The sequence below is a fragment of the Apodemus sylvaticus genome, chromosome 4 (assembly GCF_947179515.1).
Source record: "Apodemus sylvaticus chromosome 4, mApoSyl1.1, whole genome shotgun sequence".
Lineage (NCBI taxonomy): Eukaryota > Metazoa > Chordata > Mammalia > Rodentia > Muridae > Apodemus > Apodemus sylvaticus.
The window spans coordinates 156,573,316-156,594,248 of record NC_067475.1 but is presented as its reverse complement, the minus strand read 5'-3'; the positions used below and the strand labels follow the sequence as shown (position 1 = coordinate 156,594,248).

Sequence of the window (20,933 nt, the reverse complement as noted above, 5' to 3'; positions counted from 1 at the left end):
CAGAGACCCATAGCCAAATATTAGATGGTGCTTGGAGAGATTTGTGGAAAAGTGTGGAGAAGGATTGGAAGAGCCTGAGGGTTCAAAGATACCACAAGACGGCCTACAGAGTCAACTAATCTGAACCCATGGGGCTCACAGAGTTTAAACTACTAACCAAAGAACACGCATGGGCTGCACCTAACTCCCCTACACAATAGTGGTAATGTACAGCTTAGTTTCCCGTGGATCCTATAATAATTAGAATGAGGGCTATCTCTGACTCTGTTTGCTGACTTTGAATCTATTTCTTCAAGCTGGGCTACCTTGTCTGCCTCAGTAGGAGAGGATGTACTTAGGCCCACTGTGACTTGATGTGCTAGGGTGCATTGGTACCCATGGGGGTAGGAGGCTTCCTTTTTCTGGGGAGAAAAGATGTCTCTGGGGAGATGGTATGAGGTTGGGACTGGGATGAAGGAAATCTGTGATCAGGATGTAAAGTGAATAAATATGAAAAAGAAACTTGTTCTGTGTCCTAATAAACAGTCACTTTAGGATAAAGTTTATAGGATTTGGACAAAAAAATGTTAATTCTTTTCAGTTTAGATACAGTTTTCTACAGATGAATCTTAGGTGCATTTTGCTGTCAGTTAACTTTGTAAATGAGTGTTTAATATTTGATCACATGACTGGCCCAATGGTGATAGTAGGGTAGATTGGCAGTCACTTACCCTCACTCTGTTGGGATTTTCACTCTGAAAAATCACTAATCTGTGATTTTTTTCCATGCAGTATTATTTTTTAAGTGATTTTTATTTGATACATATATGTGAGAAACATAATAGCCTGTTGGTGTATTGTTCCTTGTTTAAATGATAAATGATATCCCTAATCTCTTTTTACATTTTTGAAGTCTGTTTTGTCAGATGTTAGAATAGATATGCTCACTTGTTCTCTACATTTATCTCCTTAACACATCTTTTCTCGCCCATTAACCCTAGGAATCAATGAAGTCAGGAATGCCTGCTGGTCTTTGGGCCTGGAATAGCATGAGTAGGGAGAAAGTTTGTAGGGACAGTCTAAGTGATCTGCCGGAGACAGGAACAGGGAGAAGGAGGAGGCCACATCTGATTTATGGGTGAGATGCAGGGGGGTTGGGAAAGAGTAAGGAACAGTGACAAACTGCAATTAGGCTACCTGCTTACCTGTTGGGGTGTCCTGTGGGTCCCAGGGAATGCCTGCTGGAGCTGATGACTCACATAAAGCTAGGAGTAGATGGAAGCAAATTTGGAAGGGAAGATCTGTGTGTTTCACTGAATCTGTGTGAGGAATGGGAAATAAGGAAATATTAAAAACAACCTGCCAACTCCCATGCCCTGCTGGGCCACAGTCCCTCCCTAGTACTGACACTGGTGGGCCACAACACTGCGTCCCAGCAGGCAGGGTCTGGCTCATGTGACCCCAGCTCTCAGGCTGCCCTGCCAGCCTGCCAACTCTCTAGCCCCTGCTGGCCATCTCCCAGGCGGGGGTCCTGAATACCTCTTGATTCCACACAATGCCCTACACACCATGATCTGCCACCTCAACACCAAGTTACCTGGAAGAATCAACACTCTTAAGGCTTAATTAACCAATCAGATTTGTGTATCAATAAAATCACAATTTATTTTTTTATTTTTATTTTTTAATATTTTTATTTTCTATATTCTTTGTTTACTTTCCAAATGATTTCCCCTTTCCCGGATCCCCCCTCCCCATATGTCCCATAAACCTTCTTCTCTCCATCCATTCTCCAATCACCTCCCTCCTTTTTTTTCTCTGTCCTTATATTCTGCTCCAATGCTAGATCAATCCTTTCCAGGATCAGGAACTTCTCCATACTTCTTCATGGGAGTCATTTGTTATGTGATTTGTGCCTTGGGTATTCAGGGCTTCTGGGCTAATTAATATCCACTTAGCAGAGATTGCATTCCATGTGTATTCTTTTGTGACTGGGTTACCTCACTTAGGATGATATTTTCCAGATCAAACCATTTGCCTTAAAATTTTGTGAATTCATTGTTTCTAATTGCTGAATAGTATTCCATTGTGTAAATATACCACATTTTCTGTATCCATTCCTCCTTTGAGGGGCATCTGGGTTCTGTCCAGCTTCTGGCTATTATAAATAAGGCTACTATAAACATAATGGAGCATGTGTCTCAAACTTACAAAGTTTCTGTAAGGCAAAGGACACTGTTAAAAGGACAAAATGGCAACCATCAAATTGGGAAAGGATATTCACCAACCCTACATCCGATAGAAGGCTAATATCCAATATATACAAAGAACTCAAGAAGTTAGACCCCAGGGAACCAAATAACCCTATTAAAAATGGGGTACAGATCTAAACAAAGAATTTTCTTCTGAAGAAATTCGGATGGCCGAGAGGCACCTTAAGAAGTGCTCAACATCATTAGTCATTAGGGAAATGCAGATCAAAACAACCCTGAGATTTCACCTCACACCAGTCAGAATGGCTAAGGTCAAAAACTCAGGAGACAGCAGGTGTTGGCGAGGATGTGGAGAAAGAGGAACACTCCTCCACTGCTAGTGGGGCTGTGAGATGGTACAACCACTTTGGAAATCAGTCTGGCGGTTCCTCAGAAAACTGGACATGACACTTCCGGAGGACCCTGCTATACCTCTCCTGGGCATATACCCAAAGGATTCCCCGGCATGCAATAAAACCACAGTTTATAAGATGCCAATACAGTAATTTAAGAGCCCATTGATAATGATAAAAGCTTTATCCCAACATTTCTAACCTTGTGAAAACTTGTGTATTTGTGGCTGGTAAATGCCATGCAGGTACACACCTGAAGCCGGCTTGGCTCTTCCTTCTTACCCTCTGGCACACCCCCTCACTCTGCCACTCTTAGCTTCACCCTCCTTTTCCATGTCCAATCACAGACCTCCTTTGCGCTAATATAATTGGACAGGGAAAATCCTACAGCAGGGTTCAGAGCTGGGAATGAGACTGGGAAGGGAAATAGGGGTGAAGCTCTGCTGTTAGCCTATCTGCTTCCCCAGCCACACGAGGTCATTGCCATTTCAAATGTATCACTGGCCCTTTCAGTTATGTAAGCGGGGCTGAGTGAGGCAAAGTCTTACAAGCAGCTGAAGTAGTGTTCTTTCCTGCTCGTCACAGTCTGCCAATCTTCTGCAGAACTTTACCTCAGCTGTCAATATAAAGCCTTACTAAAAGTTTCTTTCTCTGTGTGTCCGTATGCGTGTTTATACAAATATGAGCTTGATGCATGTGTGTGGTATATGCATAGCCATATGTAGATATGTTCACAAGTATGATCCTGAGATCAGAGGAGGACTTTGGGTGTCCCACTCCACCACTGTTTGAACCGTGTCCTTGAGAAAGTATCTCTCCCTCGAGCTGGGTTAGTAGTCATCATTTTCCTAGAGACTCCTCTGTCTCAGATAGTGCTGCGGTTACAGCCATGCCTAACCATGACTCAATTTTTATGTGTTCTGGGTTCTTAATTCGGATTCAATTGCTTCCATGGTAAATATTCTCAACCACTTTGCCATCTCCATAGCATCAAAACTTGTTTTAAAACTAACAAAATATTTTAAGGAATAATCTGCCATGAGATCAATCACAGGAACTTAAACAGTCTCAAAAGGAGCTGTTGTCTGGGTCTAGCCTCAACACAGGATCAGAAGTTCTCAGCTGAAGCAGGGACATCTGGAAGGCGCATAATAAACAGACTCTGACTACTTTTTGGGTACAAATTGACAGGCAAATTTTCAAGGCTCAAAATTACCCTTCTCTCTCTCTCTTGCTCTCTCTCTCTCTCTCTTGCTCTCTCTCTCTCTCTCTCTCTCTCTTCTCTTCTCTTTTTCACTCCAGAAACTACTCTTAAATGTAGTGTAAAACATATTTCATAACTTCAATAGTTTTTTTTTTCCTTTCTTGCAGTCCCAATATTGGTTCTAATTCATTTTCTAATAATTTCTTCACTTTCTTTGCAAGTTAAGCATTAATCTAGAAATACCACTATGCACTTATTGCATTGTTTCTAAGATGAGAACATATAGCATGCAGCTGTATCCTGCCCCTATGCGTCAATTATTAATTGTTTAAGAACCAAGGAACATTTAATTTCACAGAATTCACCAGAGCAGAAAGAGAAAGAAGTAGGAAAGTCAGAAATAATAGAATAATTATGTGCATCAAGGCCAACTGAGAAGCAGTCACACACAAATGAAATCTATACAGCCATTGTTTAGGGCTAAGGTTAGGAGAAATGGGAACAACTGGTTTTTTTTTTTTTTACAAAGAGCTGCAGAGGGCTACTGAAATGTCTCCCTTCTGGCCTACTGCTAGCAACCCCTGTCATGGTATGCTGTCCCCAACAAGTTATGTGTATGTGGTAGCCGGGAAGGCTGCCTTTTGTTGGCTGTCTCCTTATCTTTGCAATGCCTTTGTGTGGCTACACATCCTTGAGGCTGGAAATAGGTTGTCCCCACTGTATAAAAAATCTAAAGCATCAGGAAATTTTCCTACACGTGTGCACTAACAAAGGTATACAGACGCTTTGGCTTCATTAGAGTATCTTTTCAACATAGTCTAAACATCTCCTACCATGTTGTGAGGTTTTTCTGAAGAAATGTGGAAATAAGGTGATCAGTCCATGAGTTGGGAGGGAAAGGGGTTCAATTTATTTCATGACTGTCATCACCTACTAATTTTTTTTTTTTTTTTTAATCCTCAATGGAAAAAATCATTGAATTGCCAACTCTATCTTGGAACAGCCCGGTGAAGTATCTTTGGAGTGTCCGCTTTTGCAGAGGCACGGAGTGTCTCTTGAGCGAACTCAGTAAAAAGCTGAACATTTTTTTGTCCTCACAGGGAGACCATCATACATAAAGGCACTGCACAAATACTTAATGGCCTAACAGGAGTTCAGTGACCAAAAGGGAACCGAGATCAAGTCAGGAAGTACAAAACCAACCAAACTATCTGGGAAAACGCCTTCATATGGCAGTAGGCTATAAATAACGTCCATATGCACGGACCTAGGGTAGGCCCAGTCCAGACAGACAGACCGACAGACAGACCTGCTTTAAAGGCGGGTGCAGTAAAAGCCCAGCCCGCTGGAGGGCGGCCGTCCTGCTTTGCGGCCGCGCAGGGCGGGAAAGTGCGGCGGGCGGTTAGAGTCCTCGCCCCGCCCCTTGCTCACGCCCCGCTCCCGCACTTGGAGGCGTGAGCAAGCTGGACCCAGCGCTGGGCGCCGGTTAACACCCACTCCCCGTCGCGGGTACCATGGAGGCGGCGGTGTGTACCGAAATCGAACCGGAGGATGGCGACAGCAGCTGCGGCGATGTGTGTTTCATGGACAAAGGCCTGCACAGGTAGCTGCCGCCGCCCGCTTGGACCTCGGGTTGGCTGGCTTCGGGAGGAGCTGGGGGAGCGGGGTCCTCCCTCTGCACCCAGCACGGCCCGGGGCTCCTCCCGGTCCCCCAGCTTGGCCCGGGATTCCTCTCCGTCCTCCCAGTACGGCCCGGGGCTCCTCTCTGTCCCCCAGCTTGGCCCGGGATTCCTCTCCGTCCTCCCAGCAAGGCTCGGAGCTCCTCCCTGTCCCCCAGCTTAGCCCGGGATTCCTCTCCGTCCTCCCAGCACGGCCCGGGGCTCCTCCCTGTCCCCCAGCTTGGCCCGGGATTCCTCTCCGTCCTCCCAGCTTGGCCCGGGATTCCTCCCTGTCCTCCCAGCACGGCTCGTAGTTCCTCCACGCGGTCCTCCCAGCACGGCCCGGGGCTCCTCTTCCTCCTCCCTGCACTGTCCTGGCTTCGTCCCTGCCAAGCCTCGAATCCCACCAGGCCCCTCTCCGCAGACCCTGGGGTTCCCTTCTCTCCCCACACAGCGCAGCCCGCCCTTCTTTCCTACCCGCCTGCCACGCCCAGGCTTCGCCCCTCCCCTCTTCTCAGCCCCACTTTCGCTGTTGCTCTCCCTGGCCTCTTTTCCTGAGCCTGAGAAGTGGCCCTAGGGCTCGCATCACATCCCGGGCCCCGCAGTACACCAAGCCTTCTCTAGTCCCTGCTTACACCTCCTGCCTCAGTTCTCATCCTGTTTTTAAGTTCTGTTGCATAAGACACAATCTGAAACATCTCCATAAACATGTTGAAGGTACCAGATGTAACTCTTACTCACCCTGTTTTGTGTTGCCCAGACCCTTCAGTGTTTGTTTTTTCTGGCCCCTCGATTTTCCCTACCCTGTGAGCCTGGTTTACCAGTTCAACCGCAACCCTTTCTTGAGTTTCACTGGGCAGCTAGCTATTTCGGAGATCCAGGCATTTCCATTACAACAGTCTCTGTGTCTTTGCTGATGTGTCTGCACTACTCCATCCGAACCATGGTATTTATAATAGAAGAAAAACAGCTTTGTCTTGATCTAAGGTTTGCCAACGAAGAGACTTTTCAAAAGAATGCTTACATTTATATTTAATAATAGCTATCACTCTGAGGATGGTGTCTATGTGAATGTTATATGCGTTATTACTAATCACAGCAATTATGCAAGGTCGTTTTGTTTTAGTAAGCAATGAATCTGAGAATTTATATTTAAGGTACATTATATAATTTGACAGTGCAACTAGTGAGCAATTAAATTCAACAGTATTGATTTCTCATATGTCAGAAAACATATTGCTACTAAGAGTATTCAGTAATAGCACAAAATCTGTCCCTAAATATTTCTGTAAATGATAGAAGCTAGATAACCGGCAAATACTTCAGACACCTTTAGAAATTGGTGTTTTGAGGTTTGCAGATGTATCCTTGCTGGCAGCTAGTAGGTTTCCTGAAACTTTATACTAGCCAGCACAGAAATCTACCGCAGATGCCCTTGACGTTGTGCGTGGAAATAACATTCTACTCGGCAAGTTCAATTTATAAGTGCTAATTGAGAGGGTAAAGGGATGATTTCTATTTAGAGGAAATGCATTCCAACTTGCAGTTAGAGAAGACCTGAGCTTTTCCACTGGGAAGAGCCATCATTAGTAGGCTTTTTTTTTTTTTTTTTTTTTTTTTTTTTTAAGAAACCACATTTTGGACTAACTAGTTACCATCGACAGTAAAGAAAATAAAGTTTTAAACTCATGCATAAGATCTGGATTCATGTGAGGTCACTCTTGGTCTCTTTAATTGTTATAACCATACACCAACTGCTTAAGAGTTTGAAAATTAAGAAAATAGCTTTAAAGCTTGCAGTTGCTCATTTTTAGCTACCAGGAGAGGGTCAGTTTTCTCTAAGAATGTTCCCCTCGATAAGTCTACCATACTCTTGTAGAAGGCTGCACTTCCAAGGATTTTTGGGCAGCACTCATTGGTCTTGATTATGAAAACAATCCAACCAAAGAGGACACAAGTCCGGAAGGAAAGGAAGAGGGTCTAGGACAGATTATTTTTTTCTAGAGTAGAACAAATATTCATTATAGTCATTTTACTTCATTAATTGTAACTGTTTGCTTATGCTTTTTAAATATGTTTTTGCAACATTTTCTTATAGTATATCGGAGTTATCTTTAGATTCATCCCTTCATGCCATCAATTTGCATTGTAATAACATCTCCAAGATCTCATCCATTGACCACATTTGGAACCTACGACATTTAGATCTGTCGTCTAATCAAATAAGTCAAATTGAAGGCCTGAACACACTGACAAAGCTATGCACGTTAAACTTGTCCTGCAATTTGATCACAAGAGTGGAAGGTTTGTAAACAATTACATGTAGTATTTTCTTAGAAAAAAATGAAAAATAAAATTATGTCTGTATTTTCTTTCAATGAGTAGAATTAATAGAATCATGAACTTTTGAAAATTGACGCTAAAACTATGTAGTTTTTTTCCATAAAAATATTTTTCAAATAGTCAAATAACTCCAAAAATTGCAGTTGATTCACTATCAGTGTGAAGCAATGCTGTTTGTTTATTTAAACCTTATAAAGACTGTGTTACTCCCCTCCCTCCTTTTAGGACTTGAAGCACTGGTTAATCTGACAAGACTGAATTTGTCTTATAATCATATAAGTGATCTTAGTGGTAAGTAGATTCGTTTGTATTTCTGTAATGCGGAAGCTTTGCAGGCTATGAGGATTTAGTTCACTGTTGGAAAACTTCAAAGAATAATGATGTTTTGACCAATGTTTTTTATCTAAGTGATATACTTCTATTAAAACTTTTGTTGGGTGGTGGTGGTGGTGGTGGTGGTGGTGGTGGTGGTGCACGCCTTTAATCCCAGCACTTGGGAGGCAGAGACGGGCGGATTTCTAAGTTCGAGGCCAGCCTGGTATACAAAGTGAGTTCCAGGACAGCCAGGGCTACACAGAGAAACCCTGTATCGGGAAAAAAAAAAAATTCCAAAACAAAACTTTTGTTGCTGCCAAAATAATACCTAAGTAAAACATATAAATGAAGACAAGTATGATCATTAACAGAAAACCTACTTTAGGAGGGCTCTGCTTAATCTTCAGTGATTACACACTGTACTCACATAGAAAGGGGCAGCTCCAGTAAAATGTCAGATGTGATGGAAACCAGTAGCCAGATGTGACTATTGACTTAAAGTTGATGTGGTACTAGATATTTAATTAAATATTAATTTAAATATAAATGCCAACTAGTGACTAATACATTGTACAGTATAGATATGAATAATTCCAGGGACTTGTATCTTAAAAGTTAACATTAGTTTTTCATGTGTTCTACATGTCTAAGAAGATTTTGAAATTATTACCTGTTTTTTTATTAAAGTAATATAACGGATTTACAATTTTTAGAATTACTTGTTAGAAGTAACAAAATTTCATTAATTACCCTCATATGCTGTTTCTTTGCCTTAAAACATTTTTTTCTTGTTGCAGGGTTGATGCCCCTTCATGGACTAAAATATAAACTTAGATATATTGATCTACATAGTAATTATATAGATAGCATCCATCACTTACTTCAGTGTACAGTAGGATTGCACTTCCTAACCAATCTTATTTTAGAGAAAGATGGAGAAGGTAATCCTGTCTGTCTTATACCAGGTATGAAACTGTTAAATACATTTCTAATACTTAAATGTGGAAACATTTATTTCCTGAAGTTATGACCCCTTCATTTTACTCTAGCTTTCCATGTATATACACATACATACATGTGTGTGTGTATGTGTTTAGGAAAACATAATTATAAAGAATTTATCAAAAAACACTAAATTGCTTCTATGTTTAAAGTATATAGGATTCCCTCCCGCTTCCTTCCTTTCTTCCTTCCTCCTTCCTTCCTTCCTTCCCTCCTTCCCTCCTTCCTTCCTTCCCTCCTTCCCTGAGACAGTATCGCTTATGGCCTAGGTTGGGTTCAGATTTGATGTATAGTACAGGATAAGCATGAACCTCCCTCGTCTCGAGTGCTGGGATCATAGTCGTGTGCCTCTATGCCCAATTAAGTAGTGCTCTGAATTGAACCCAAGGTACCATGGGAATTGAAGCTAGGTATCATGCACCAGGGCAAACATTCTACTATGTGAGCTGCATCCGCAGCAGGGTAAATAGATCGGTGGTGTTACTTAGATAGTTTATATATTTGATAGTGAATATTTCAAATTTTTATGACTATGGTTTTGTCTTGCTTGGGGTTTTACTGCTGTGAAGAGATACCATGACCATGGCAACATTTCTTTGCTTCCCTTTCTCTTCATATAGCCAAGGATCAAGGGACTGCATTTAGCTGGGGCTGGCTCACAGTTCAGAGGTTCAGTCCATTATACTCATAGCAGAAAGAATGGTGGCTCACAGGCAGACATGGTGCAGGAGAAGTAGCTGAGAGTTCCACATCTGGATCCACAGCAGCAGGAAGAGACTGAGCCACACAGGGTAGAGCCCAGCTCCTAGTGACACACTTCTTCCAACAAAGCCCACAGACCACACCTCTTAACAATGCCAATCCCTATGAACATGTATGTGGTGGCTCGTGGGAATTTTATCTTTATCCAAATCACCACAGTTATATTCTAGTACTGTAATTTTATGTCACCATGAAAAGAGAAAGAGTATTTCTATCCACTAATGGCCCTTTATCCCCAGCTATACTAAGAGAAACAAAAGCAAGTATTATTTATGTAAAAAGTGACACCACCCATTATATTTCATATATTTGTAAATATAGTATTCCTATATATTCATATATATGACATCTAGAAGATCACACAGTAACTCCTGATAACAAGACTTCACACACATTAAAAATGGAAGGAATTGGTTGAGGGGTTAGTGAGTACATCTTCCAAAGAGTCTGGATCTTTGATTGCGTACCATTGTAATATTAACTTGACAGATTTCTCATTTAATTGTTCTTAAGAAAAGAGAATATATTTTCTTCAATACATGATATATTGCATATCCTAATATTGGTGGTGTGTAAATAAGAAAAAGTGAGATATTTCATTAATGTCTCACTATGGGGAATTCTGCCACTCTAATTAAAATTTTAATTCATTTTATAATTGTCATATTAAACTAAGCAAAAGCCCTGTTTATACTTCCTTCTTAGAGTAGAATGCGTTTATAATGTTGAGGCAATTTTTCACACTGTATGGTTCAGTGACCTGACTAAGGAAAGGTGCTTGGGATGGGGCAGGGTTGCTTGGCCTCGAATGGACTTAGTGACTGAATGTTGAAGGTGTTGAGTTCATAATGCTTACTCCTATTCAGGCAGTATACCTAGTAGCTTGGTTGTCTTTAGACATAATCTCTTAAAGTATTTATGCTTTGATTTTGACTTCTTTGTTTCCAAGGGTACCGAGCAATCATTCTCCAGACTTTACCACAACTGAGAATCTTAGATTGCAAGAATATATTTGGTGAGCCAGTAAGTTTAGAAGAAATAAACTCATCACACCTACAATGCTTAGAAGGTCTTTTGGATAACTTAGTTTCTTCTGATTCCCCACTGAATATAAGTGAAGATGAGGTAAAGTATTGATGCTTTTTCTAAGAGAAATAATAAGCATCAAGAGTTAATGTATCAGAATATGAACTTTAAAGGACTTTGTTTCTGTGTAATAGGTCATTGATAATATGTCAGCACCACCAATGGATGTGTTGCCTCCTTTGAAGGAATTTCCAAGTACACCAGAAGAAACAGTTTTGGCCTCACTTTTATCTGTGTGTCCATCTTCTGAACCAGAAAAAATTAATCATGAAAACGATTTTCAGAATGAGGTGAAACTTCAGAAATTAGATGATCAAATCCTACAGCTTCTCAATGAAGTAATTTATTTTTATTTTACTGAAGAAAACTTAGTTAAGAAAGTATAAAGTAGAAATTTCCTGCTGTTACTTCTCTTGAGTGTATTTGCTTCCTTTTGTTCTAAAGCTTTCAGATATGCTGTCAATCTGCTAGTGTATGCTCTCTCCAGCTTCTTTTTGGAGGCACTCAGAGCTATGAGTTTTCCTCTTAGCACTGCTTTCATTGTTTCCCATAAGTTTCGGTATGTTATGCCTTCATTTTCATTAAATTCTAAAAATTCTTTGATTCTTTATTTATTCCTTGACCAAGTTATCTTGAGTAGAGCATTGTTCAGCTTCCATGTGTATGTGGGCTTTCTATTGTTTTTGTTGTTATTGAAGACCAGCCTTAGGCCATGGTAATCTAATAGGATGCATGGTATTATTTCAATCTTTTTGTATTTGTTGAGGATTGTTTTGTGACCAGTTTTATGGGTGATTTTCAAGGTTGCATGGGGTGCTAAGAAGAAGGTATATTCTTTTGTTTTAGGGTGAAATGTTCTGTAGATATCTGTTAAATTCATTTGGTTCATAACCTCTATTATTTTTCACTGTGTCTCTGTTTAGTTTCTGTGTCAATGACTTGCCCACTAGTGAGAGTGGGGTGTTGAAGTCTCCCATTATTGTGTGAGGTGCAATGTGTGCTTTGAGCTTTAGTAAAGTTTCTTTTATGAATGTGGGTGCCCTTGCATTTTGAGCATAGATGTTCAGAATTGAGAGTTCATCATGGTGGATTTTTCCTTTGCTGAGTATGAAGTGTCCTTCCTTCTCTCTTTTGATAACTCCAGCTTGTTTCTTGGGACCATTTGCTTGGAATTTTTTTCCAGCCTTTTACTCTGAGGTAGTGTCTCTCTTTGTCCCTGAGTTTGTTACCTTTATCCAGCAAAATGTCACCTGATCTCTCTTCTAGGTTTTCTATCTCCAGGGTTGTCTCCCTTTGTGATTTCTTTATTGTTTCTATTTCTATTTTTAGATCCTGGATGATTTTGTTCAATTCCTTCACATGTTTGGTTCTGTTTTCCTATAATTCTTTAAGAGATTTCTGTTTCCTCTTAAAAGGTTTCTAACTTTTTACCTGTGTTCTCCTGTATTTCTTTAAGAGAGTTACTTATGTTTTTCTTAAAGTTATCTATCAACATCATGAGATGTGATTGTAAATCCGAATCTTGCTTTTCCTGTGTGTTGGGTTATCCAAGACTTGCTGTGGTGGGAGAACTGGGTTCTGATGATACCAAGTAGCCTTGGAGTCTGTTGCTTAGGTTCTTGCCCTTGCCTCTAGCCATCTAGTTACCTCTGTTGTTTGTTAGTCTTGCTGTCTTTGACTGGAGTTTGTCCCTCCTGTGGGCCTGTGAGCCTGTGATCTTAGGTATGTCATCACTCCTTGGAGAGCAGCTCTCTCCTGTGCAGGATTTGAGTGTGGAGAGCTCTGGGACAGCCTTAGCTCTGGGGTGCAAATGGAAACGGCAAGGATCCTGTTCCCAGCTGCTCTGTTGTTCCTGTGCCCTGCGTGCTCCTGGCAGGTACCTCTTTGGAGAGTTATTGGAAAGAAAGTCATGATCCCACCTCTGGGCTTAGGAGTGAGACAGCTCCTGGGAAACCAGCTCTCTCCTGTGGGATGGTGCAGAGGGTTCTGAGACACCCTTAGCTCCAGGGCGCAGATAAAGGCTGGAAAGGGCTGTTAGGGTTCTAAAGTGTTGGCATTCTATTATTTAGCATTAATTTGATTTGACTTAAACTCTAATTTGTCTGCTAAGTTCATATTTCATTTGCTTTTAGAAAGTACCTTTTATTGCCTCTGGTATTCAGCCCAGTCTTAACCTTGTATTCCTGGAAGTCACAATTTCTCTGTAATAAACTGATAGTTTCAGATTGAAGCATGGTCTCAGTCTGGTCCATTTTGCTAGTCTTACCTTTTATTTCTACTTCTAAGGTCTTTAAATACTTTTATCTTTTACTGTTTTTGTTTTCTTTTTCATTTTCCCAGATTTGAGTTAATAAAAGCTGCCCACCTCCCCCCCCCCAGCCTTCTGTGCCAAAGCTGGATTTCTTGTTTTCAGTTTCAAAGATACATAATTTATAAATCTTTAATCTTATAAACCATATCAATATTTTAAAATGCATAAATATTTAATTAGTTATGCTGAGCAGAACTTTTAACAGACTTTCTTTCTTTTTTTATATTCTAGACTAATAATTCCTTAATAGATAATGTTCCTGAGAAAGACCTCAGACCAAAAAGAGACACAGATGTAACTTCTGAAAGTGACTATGGAAACAGAAAAGAGTGCAGCAGAAAAGTTCCCAGAAGAACTAAAATCCCATATTATGCCAGAACCATTCAAACGATTAAGCACCACAATAAAAACAATGGTGCTTTTGTAAGGTACTTGCTTTGGCCTTGTAGTCCAGATAAGGCACACAGTCAGCAGTAAGTGAGGGCATCCACCTTGCTATTTCACGATGATAAACTGTTCACTTTCCTGGCATCGAAGATGTTTACCTTTTTAGCCTGGGAGCTCAGATTTGGTCAGCTATTGGGCCCTCATATCCTCCATTTCTGCATCCATGGATTCAGCCAACCACTGATCAAATAAAATCAAAGAATTATATCTTTACTAATATGAACTGTTTACTAGGTTTAAAATTATTGCTTCTGATTCAATATTCACAGATATTTTTCTTGTCATTATCTCTTAAATAAAAGTATAATAAATTATCTTTATTAAATATTATGACAGATATTATATTGGGTATTAAAATGTGTCTAGACAGTTTAATATATACTCAAATGTGTTATATATAAAAATGCTATGTATGCCATTTTATGTAATAAAGTGAGCACTTAGAGATTTTGGTGTTTACAGGTGATTCTGCACCTAATCCCTATAAAACTTGAGGATATCATACTCATAAAAGATTGCTTTCTCTTTGAGAAATTAATGTATAACACCAAACAAAAGGCCACTATGTTCCGTGCAGTGAGTGAGAAGTAATGCTGATGCACTTGTGTTTATGTGACTAATTTCTGCTCTGTCTGTTGGCAGATTTAGCCGGGAGGCCAAGGCCTGGCTAAACAATACAGCTAAGCTAGGATCAGAGGCAGACATAATAATTATTTTTTGACATGCAGATGTAGAATCTAATGTCTGTATTTTCATAGCTGGGGTATCAACCATGATAGCTGTTAAGAAAAGCATATACTTCAAAGTAGATACAATCCACTTTTTGGTTACATAATTCTTTTTTAAATGTACTTATTGGTTATTTCAATTCTTCATAGTGATCCATGCATAAAATTTCATGTATTTTTAAAAAAAAAAAACATTCAGTCCTTTTTATATAGGATATGCCCAATAATTCATTTTTACTCTGACTACTGATAGAATCTGTTTACTCTGGTATATTGTGCCAATTTTAAACTTTTAAGTGCCATAGGGTAATTAAATCATTTTTTTCAATTTTTTCTATTATGTGATCATAGTGTATTTCATCTTGAGTATGTTGAACACTACACATATAAAATCATTATCTTTTTTAAAACTCTTGAGACTCTAAATTGCATCCCTTATAAAATTCATGAATTACCTCTCCAAGTTAACTATTACCTTACTTAATACATATTTTTGTTAAAATAATTATTTATTGTATTGGTATTGGTGTTTCACCTGCATATATGTCTGCACCATGTCTTGGTGCCTGCTAATAACAGAAGAGAACATTAGATCTGCTGGGACTGGGCTATAGATGGTTATGAGCTGCCATGTGAGTGCTGGGAATTGAACCCAGTTTCTTTGGAAGAGTAGCCAGTACTTTTTACCACTGAGCCATCTCTCCAGCCCTCAATTAATATTTTTTTATATACTAGATATGTTGCTACAGGTGTTTGTATTGGAAAACATAAACTGTATTTTTATTTTCTGCCTTTTATTCTTTGCAGTTGTAATCGTAAAATGAGACAGCCTTACTTTAGAGATTTATACGTAAGATCATCTTTAGTAAACTGTAATAACTTAAGAGATTTAGATGAGCAGAAGACTGGCATAATTAAAGTAGACAAAAGTGTCTCGGACGACAGCACTTACCGGGTATGGTTTAGAAAATTAAGAGATTTTGTATAATAGTACTGCTTTTACATTTGCTAGATCAGTTGAAATGACATTACATTAGGAAAATTCCAGTTCTTGTTACTCAACTGGAACCCTTCAAATAACAAAATAAATCAATGTGTTTTTTTCAAAGAAGTATTTTTATACTATCTTGTTAGTTGTTCTGAAACCAAGTTTTGGTGAAAGGATTCAGAGATGTTGAAATTATTTTAAAAATTCAAGACTCACTGAATATATTAGTTAGCTTGTCCTCATTTAACATGTTAAAGTACTGGTTATTATATTCTACTATAACAAATATAGGCTGGGCGGTGGTGGCACATGCCTGTAATCCCAGCACTCTGGGAGGCAGAGGCAGGCGGATTTCTACGTTCAAGGCCAGCCTGGTCTACAGAGTGAGTTCCAGGACAGCCAGGACTATACAGAGAAACCCTGTCTCAAAAAAACCAAATACAAAAAACAAAACAAACAAACTATATATATAAAATCCAATAATGGGATTGCCTTCTCTAATAGTCATGACAGTACCAAGTAATACTCATTTGAAATGAACCCAGCAATATGTACTCTTCTGTGCACATGATGGTTACTATAATTCTCATTGTGACTTTTTACAATAAGTTACTGTAAAATAAATGAAACAGCTAGGTCGGTGAGGAGGTTGCTGACCTTTTCCGAGTTTATGAAGCATTGCTGTTTTCTCTTAGTCCCTCGTGGAACAATTAGACCAGGAGAGAGAGATGAGGTGGAAAGCTGAGCAAACGGAAAAGAAACTTATGGATTATATTGATGAGCTACATAAGCAAGCAGATGAGAAGAAAGATGTTCACAGCCAGGCTCTCATTACCACAGACAGGTAAGGCAAAAATATGACGTTAAACCCTGCAGAAGAGGGGAGGGAAGGACCTTGACCAGAGGAGCCAAGGACACCACAAGAACACTCACAGGGCCAACTAACTTGGGCTCATAGCGGGGGTCACAGAGGCTGCACTCTAACCCGCGGCCTATGAGTCTGAGCTAGGCCTCAGCGAATGTAGTGTGGGGTGTGATTCCTCCTCCTGAGCTGCCTTGTCCAGCCTTGACGTAAGGGAGACTGCTAGTCTTTCTGGAACTTGGTATGCTCTGTTTGGTTGATAGACCCCTGGGAGGCCTGCCCTTTTCAGAAGAGTGCATGGGGAGGGTACTGGGTGGAGAGGAAGGAGGGTAAACAGGGCCCTGGATAGAATATATGAGAGAATGAATTAAGAAAAAATAAGGAAAACTATGAACCTAAAGATGTCTCTCAGAGCATGAAGATTACTGGGCTTGGGAAAGGAACGCCTTGGTTTAAAATAGTAATAGTTAGCAAAATGCATTTATGTGACTTTCATTTGATTTGAAGATTCAGTGCTTTGGTGGGGGTAACATGCTTTGTAGAGTGCCATATTTATAAAAAGGGCTAGCACTGGCAAACTTCTCTTTAAGGTTTATGAATCCTAGTCTCTTTTTACATATTCATTTCCTCTGTTAGCTTTGGTACTACATAGGCCAAGTTCATTAATTCTTATTTTTTCTTGTCTATTCAGTCTCCTATTTGCCTAAGGAGTTTTTCACTCCAGTACATTCTCACTCAGTTGTGTGAAGATACATTGTATTAACCCTCAGCCTTTTGATTTCTATAGCTAATAGTTAAGTTATCCCTTTCTTCAAATAGTTACTGTTTTTTTCAGAGTTACTGTTTTTTCTTATCTTTAAGGGAACACTAGGTCTCCAGACTTGGTATTGGCCATAAGTAGGATCTGGAAGTTTTAGTTCAATTATGTGTCTATAGAGTTGATAGCTCCTCTTTCAAGATCTCATGTGAATATTTAATTGAGGTAAACAGTTTCCAACAGGATCCCTCATTTATTTATATTGGTTGTACAATACTGATGCGTAAAGAAAACAGAAAAATGCCTCTCATACCTGCTTTCACATGTTGCACCTGTGTGCTAAGAGACAAAGAAGCCATGCTACCTAAATATGTTCACTATGAAAATCACTGTAACTGCATATTTTGATGCACTCTGCTCTTAGGTGAGTCCATCTGTGGTGGATTGAATTGGTATGCCCCTTATCTTGTGTGTGAATGTGAGGCCCATGGGGAGTGGCACTTTTAGGAGTGGGCTTGTTGGGGGAAATGTGTAGGGGCAGTCCATGAGGTGGTCTGAGCTCAAGTTATACCCAGTGTGGCACACAGTCTCCTTCTGCTGCACATGGATGAAGATGTAGAACTCTAAGCTCCTCCAGCACCATATTGGCCTGTATGCTGCTGTGCTTCCTGACACGATAATGGATGAAAACTTTGAAAATGTGAGACAGCCCCAATTAAATAGTGTTCCTTATAAGAATCACCTTGGTCATAGTGACTCTTCACAGCCATAAAGCCCTAAGACACAACCTTTATTTGTGTTTGAGGCATCACTGTTTCTGAATGGACAGAGAAAAATCCTGGTCAAGAAATGAGAGAACGGCAAGAGAAAGGGAATAGTGCTCAAACTTCCTCAGAATAGCCCCCATTACATGACAACCTTATAGAAACCGCAGGATGCATCACAAGGAGACTGTAGAAGACAGGATTCTTCTTCAGAATGAAGCAAAGCTTGTTCTAGGAATTTTTATTAAATGGTATTTCCCTTTGCATTATAATTGAAACTCCTTTTAGAGTTGGCATACTTTTTCTTTTGTTATGTTGAATTTTTGAGGCAGTGTCTCACTATGTAGCTCTGGCTGGCCTAGAACTCTGCCTCTGCCTTCCAGGTATGTGAAATTACAGGTGTGCATCACCATCCCAGTTTGACATTCTTGATCTTTTGGTTTTGGCTATATGCAAATAGTTTTTGCTTTATTTCATAGTATAGGTATTTATTAAGTGTGGCATATTAGAAAAAATACCATAACTGCTTACCAGATTGAATTAGGAGGTTTGGAGCATACCTCTATACTCCTCACTGTCCTGAATGGTGGGTCTTGGCTGTTCTGACTTCCTAGCCACACCCATATGTGTTTGGATGTACATTCTTGAGACTAGTGCCTCCCAGCTCTTGCTGTTCTTGTGTGTGTCGTGAATCCTTTGCCCTGAATAGCAAGTCTTTAACAGTTAGATGCCACCCTCAGTAATGTTATGTCAGAAAGTGAATCTCATTTAGTATGTTTATTGTTTCAACCTCCTTGGACTTTATTGATCTAATCATTTACCAAAAGTGACTTTCCAATATTTCTCGTAAGTGTTTTCTGGTTAGCCCATCCTAAGGAAGAAGCATCTTGTGTCTTTTCTGCATTCTTTGCCTTAGTAACTGGCGTGCCATGAATTATCTGTCTGCTACTAAAACTAGAAATAATTGTTCACCTCTTTCTTATATCTCAAAGCTAGCTGGTACTGATATCTTCTTGATTCTGTTTCTTAAAATACCTCTCTCCGCTGTACCCTAGAACTGTGCCCTTGGCTTGTGAATGACCACTTCAGTCATCATTGAGTCTCACATGTCTGCAGCCCTCACCTGTTATTTTCTCATGTCAACCTGGAGTTGACTGAATGAAGGAAGACTTTTGACAATTGCTCTCATTAAACACAAAAGGAAATAGAATAAGAATTGAAGAAACTACCACTATAGAGCAGTTGATGGATACATACATATATATCGTGTATGTGTATGTGTGTTTGTGTTTGTGTGTGTGTGTACATATATCCTAGAAATTACAGTTGGTAAATATTGAACTTCTTTAGCTCGGTAATTAATTCATGAGATTCTTCTACAAATTAGGCTTATATCAACCATTTACAAGCTGCTGCTTGTATTTAGATAAGGTTTGAACTAATAACCCAAACTAATACTATAATAACATGTCACAATGACTGGTTCAGGGGGTACACATGTAAACTAAAATAAACAAATCTGTGCCTCTTACGACTCTTCTAAGTTGAGTTAAGCAAAGATGGTTTCTGTTGTTAGAATGTAACCCAGGGCTTGCAGGAGGGCTTAGTGGGTAGAAGCACTTGCCGCACAAGCCTTAGAACCTGAATTCAATTCTAGACCCACAATGAAAGGAGAGAGCAGTGTATGAAAATTGTCCTCTGACTTCATGCATGCACACGTGTGCACACACATCAACAAACACAAATGATAAAAAGTTTAAAAGAATATGAGCCCAAGTGTGTTTGTGGCTTGCCCTTAACTGCTTGTCACACTACAAATATAAAGACACTAGGAAAAGCAGAAGCCAGTTCCTGAGAACTGACTGTGGTGTAGAATCCTGTGGGATTCAGTGCTTGGTTTCAGCAGTGTCTCAGAAGAGTGCCAGCCAGTCTGTCTAAGTTTGCCTATGTACACCAGTAAACTTTCCCTGTTTGTTTACGCAGGTTAAGTGTTCAGTTGCAAGCAAAATATTCTCACACATACTAAGCTGGGATCAATACTTTAGTCTGGGGGAAGAGGTAAGAAAGTCAGAATCGACTAGCTACTTATATAGCTGTACTTATATACGGCTTATAGCTTTTGAGATTCCAAGTCAATTTTCTCTGCTTGACATTGCACTCTTTGAGGGCAGTGACTATAGCTTACTTATACTTAGCGCATTCTAAAAATTCACATCTAGATCAAAACTGAAACATACTAGGGATAACCTGTTGCTGTGGAATAATAAAAGTTTATATAAACTTCTTTATTTTATAATGAATGTTTTTCCTAATGGGAAAATGTTATTTTCAGGGTTGGGACAAAAGCATATACTGCTTTGAAGCCTGATTTTTTTTTCTAAGTATAATTAGAGTTTGATAATACTTCAGATATTGATCACTGTTTTAAGCCTTAACACTGATTACAAATTTCATTATTTTTAAACATGTAACATTCTTATTATTACATAATTTATGCTCCAGACTAAAGGATGCTATTTTTAAGGAGAGACATTGCAAGGCTCAACTTGAAATTATAGTTCACAGACTTCAAAATGAAGTTAAAAAACTAACTATTGAATTAATGAAAGCGCGAGATCAACAGGAAGATCACATCAGACACCTGAGGACCCTGGAAAGGGCATTGGAAAAAATGGAGAAGCAGAAAGCGCAGCAGCAACAGGCACAGGTATCCCTGACGGGACCAGGGATGTGGGTGAATGGTTGATGACGCCCCCTAAAACTAATTACATGCCAAAGCAAGTTCAAAGGACGCCAGGCTGTATACAGAAATCAAGTCACTGTTGCTTTTAATGTCATAATCATGCAGCCTGCGGATTACATCTTTATTCTACCAACACCTATATAAAGAAATGTAACAGTTGATAGAAATATTACAGGGAGATAGGTTCATGTTTTTGAGAGACAGCTTTCAGATCTGTGGGGTACTTGAATGACTTTCAGTTTCATGCTATTGACTTGGAATTCCAATCAAAAAACTGTATGCAAATCAGCAGTAATTCACGCCAGTACAGTTGATGCTTCTACACTGGCAATGCCATTCTTAATTCAGTAAAGTTTGAAAACAGCTTAGTTGTTGATTT

General features: G+C 39.7%; 1 protein-coding gene across 5 annotated transcripts in view; it reads left to right on the top strand.

Annotated features, from left to right (window-relative positions):
• The first annotated feature begins 5,179 nt into the window (after window positions 1–5,179).
• Window positions 5,180–20,933, top strand: part of Lrrcc1 (leucine rich repeat and coiled-coil centrosomal protein 1) — a 39,901-nt gene continuing 24,147 nt past the window's right edge. For 3 of the 5 annotated variants that reach the window (XM_052180818.1, XM_052180816.1, XM_052180815.1), the window contains exons 1-10: window positions 5,180–5,391; window positions 7,545–7,750; window positions 8,015–8,080; window positions 8,902–9,069; window positions 10,818–10,993; window positions 11,089–11,292; window positions 13,497–13,693; window positions 15,248–15,395; window positions 16,124–16,272; window positions 20,314–20,518. In XM_052180818.1, coding sequence (XP_052036778.1) covers window positions 5,303–5,391; window positions 7,545–7,750; window positions 8,015–8,080; window positions 8,902–9,069; window positions 10,818–10,993; window positions 11,089–11,292; window positions 13,497–13,693; window positions 15,248–15,395; window positions 16,124–16,272; window positions 20,314–20,518 — 1,608 coding nt within the window. In that variant the 5' untranslated portion in view covers window positions 5,180–5,302. The remainder of the gene's footprint in view (window positions 5,392–7,544; window positions 7,751–8,014; window positions 8,081–8,901; window positions 9,070–10,817; window positions 10,994–11,088; window positions 11,293–13,496; window positions 13,694–15,247; window positions 15,396–16,123; window positions 16,273–20,313; window positions 20,519–20,933) is intronic. The other 2 variants (XM_052180817.1, XM_052180820.1) reach the window with 2 other exon arrangements.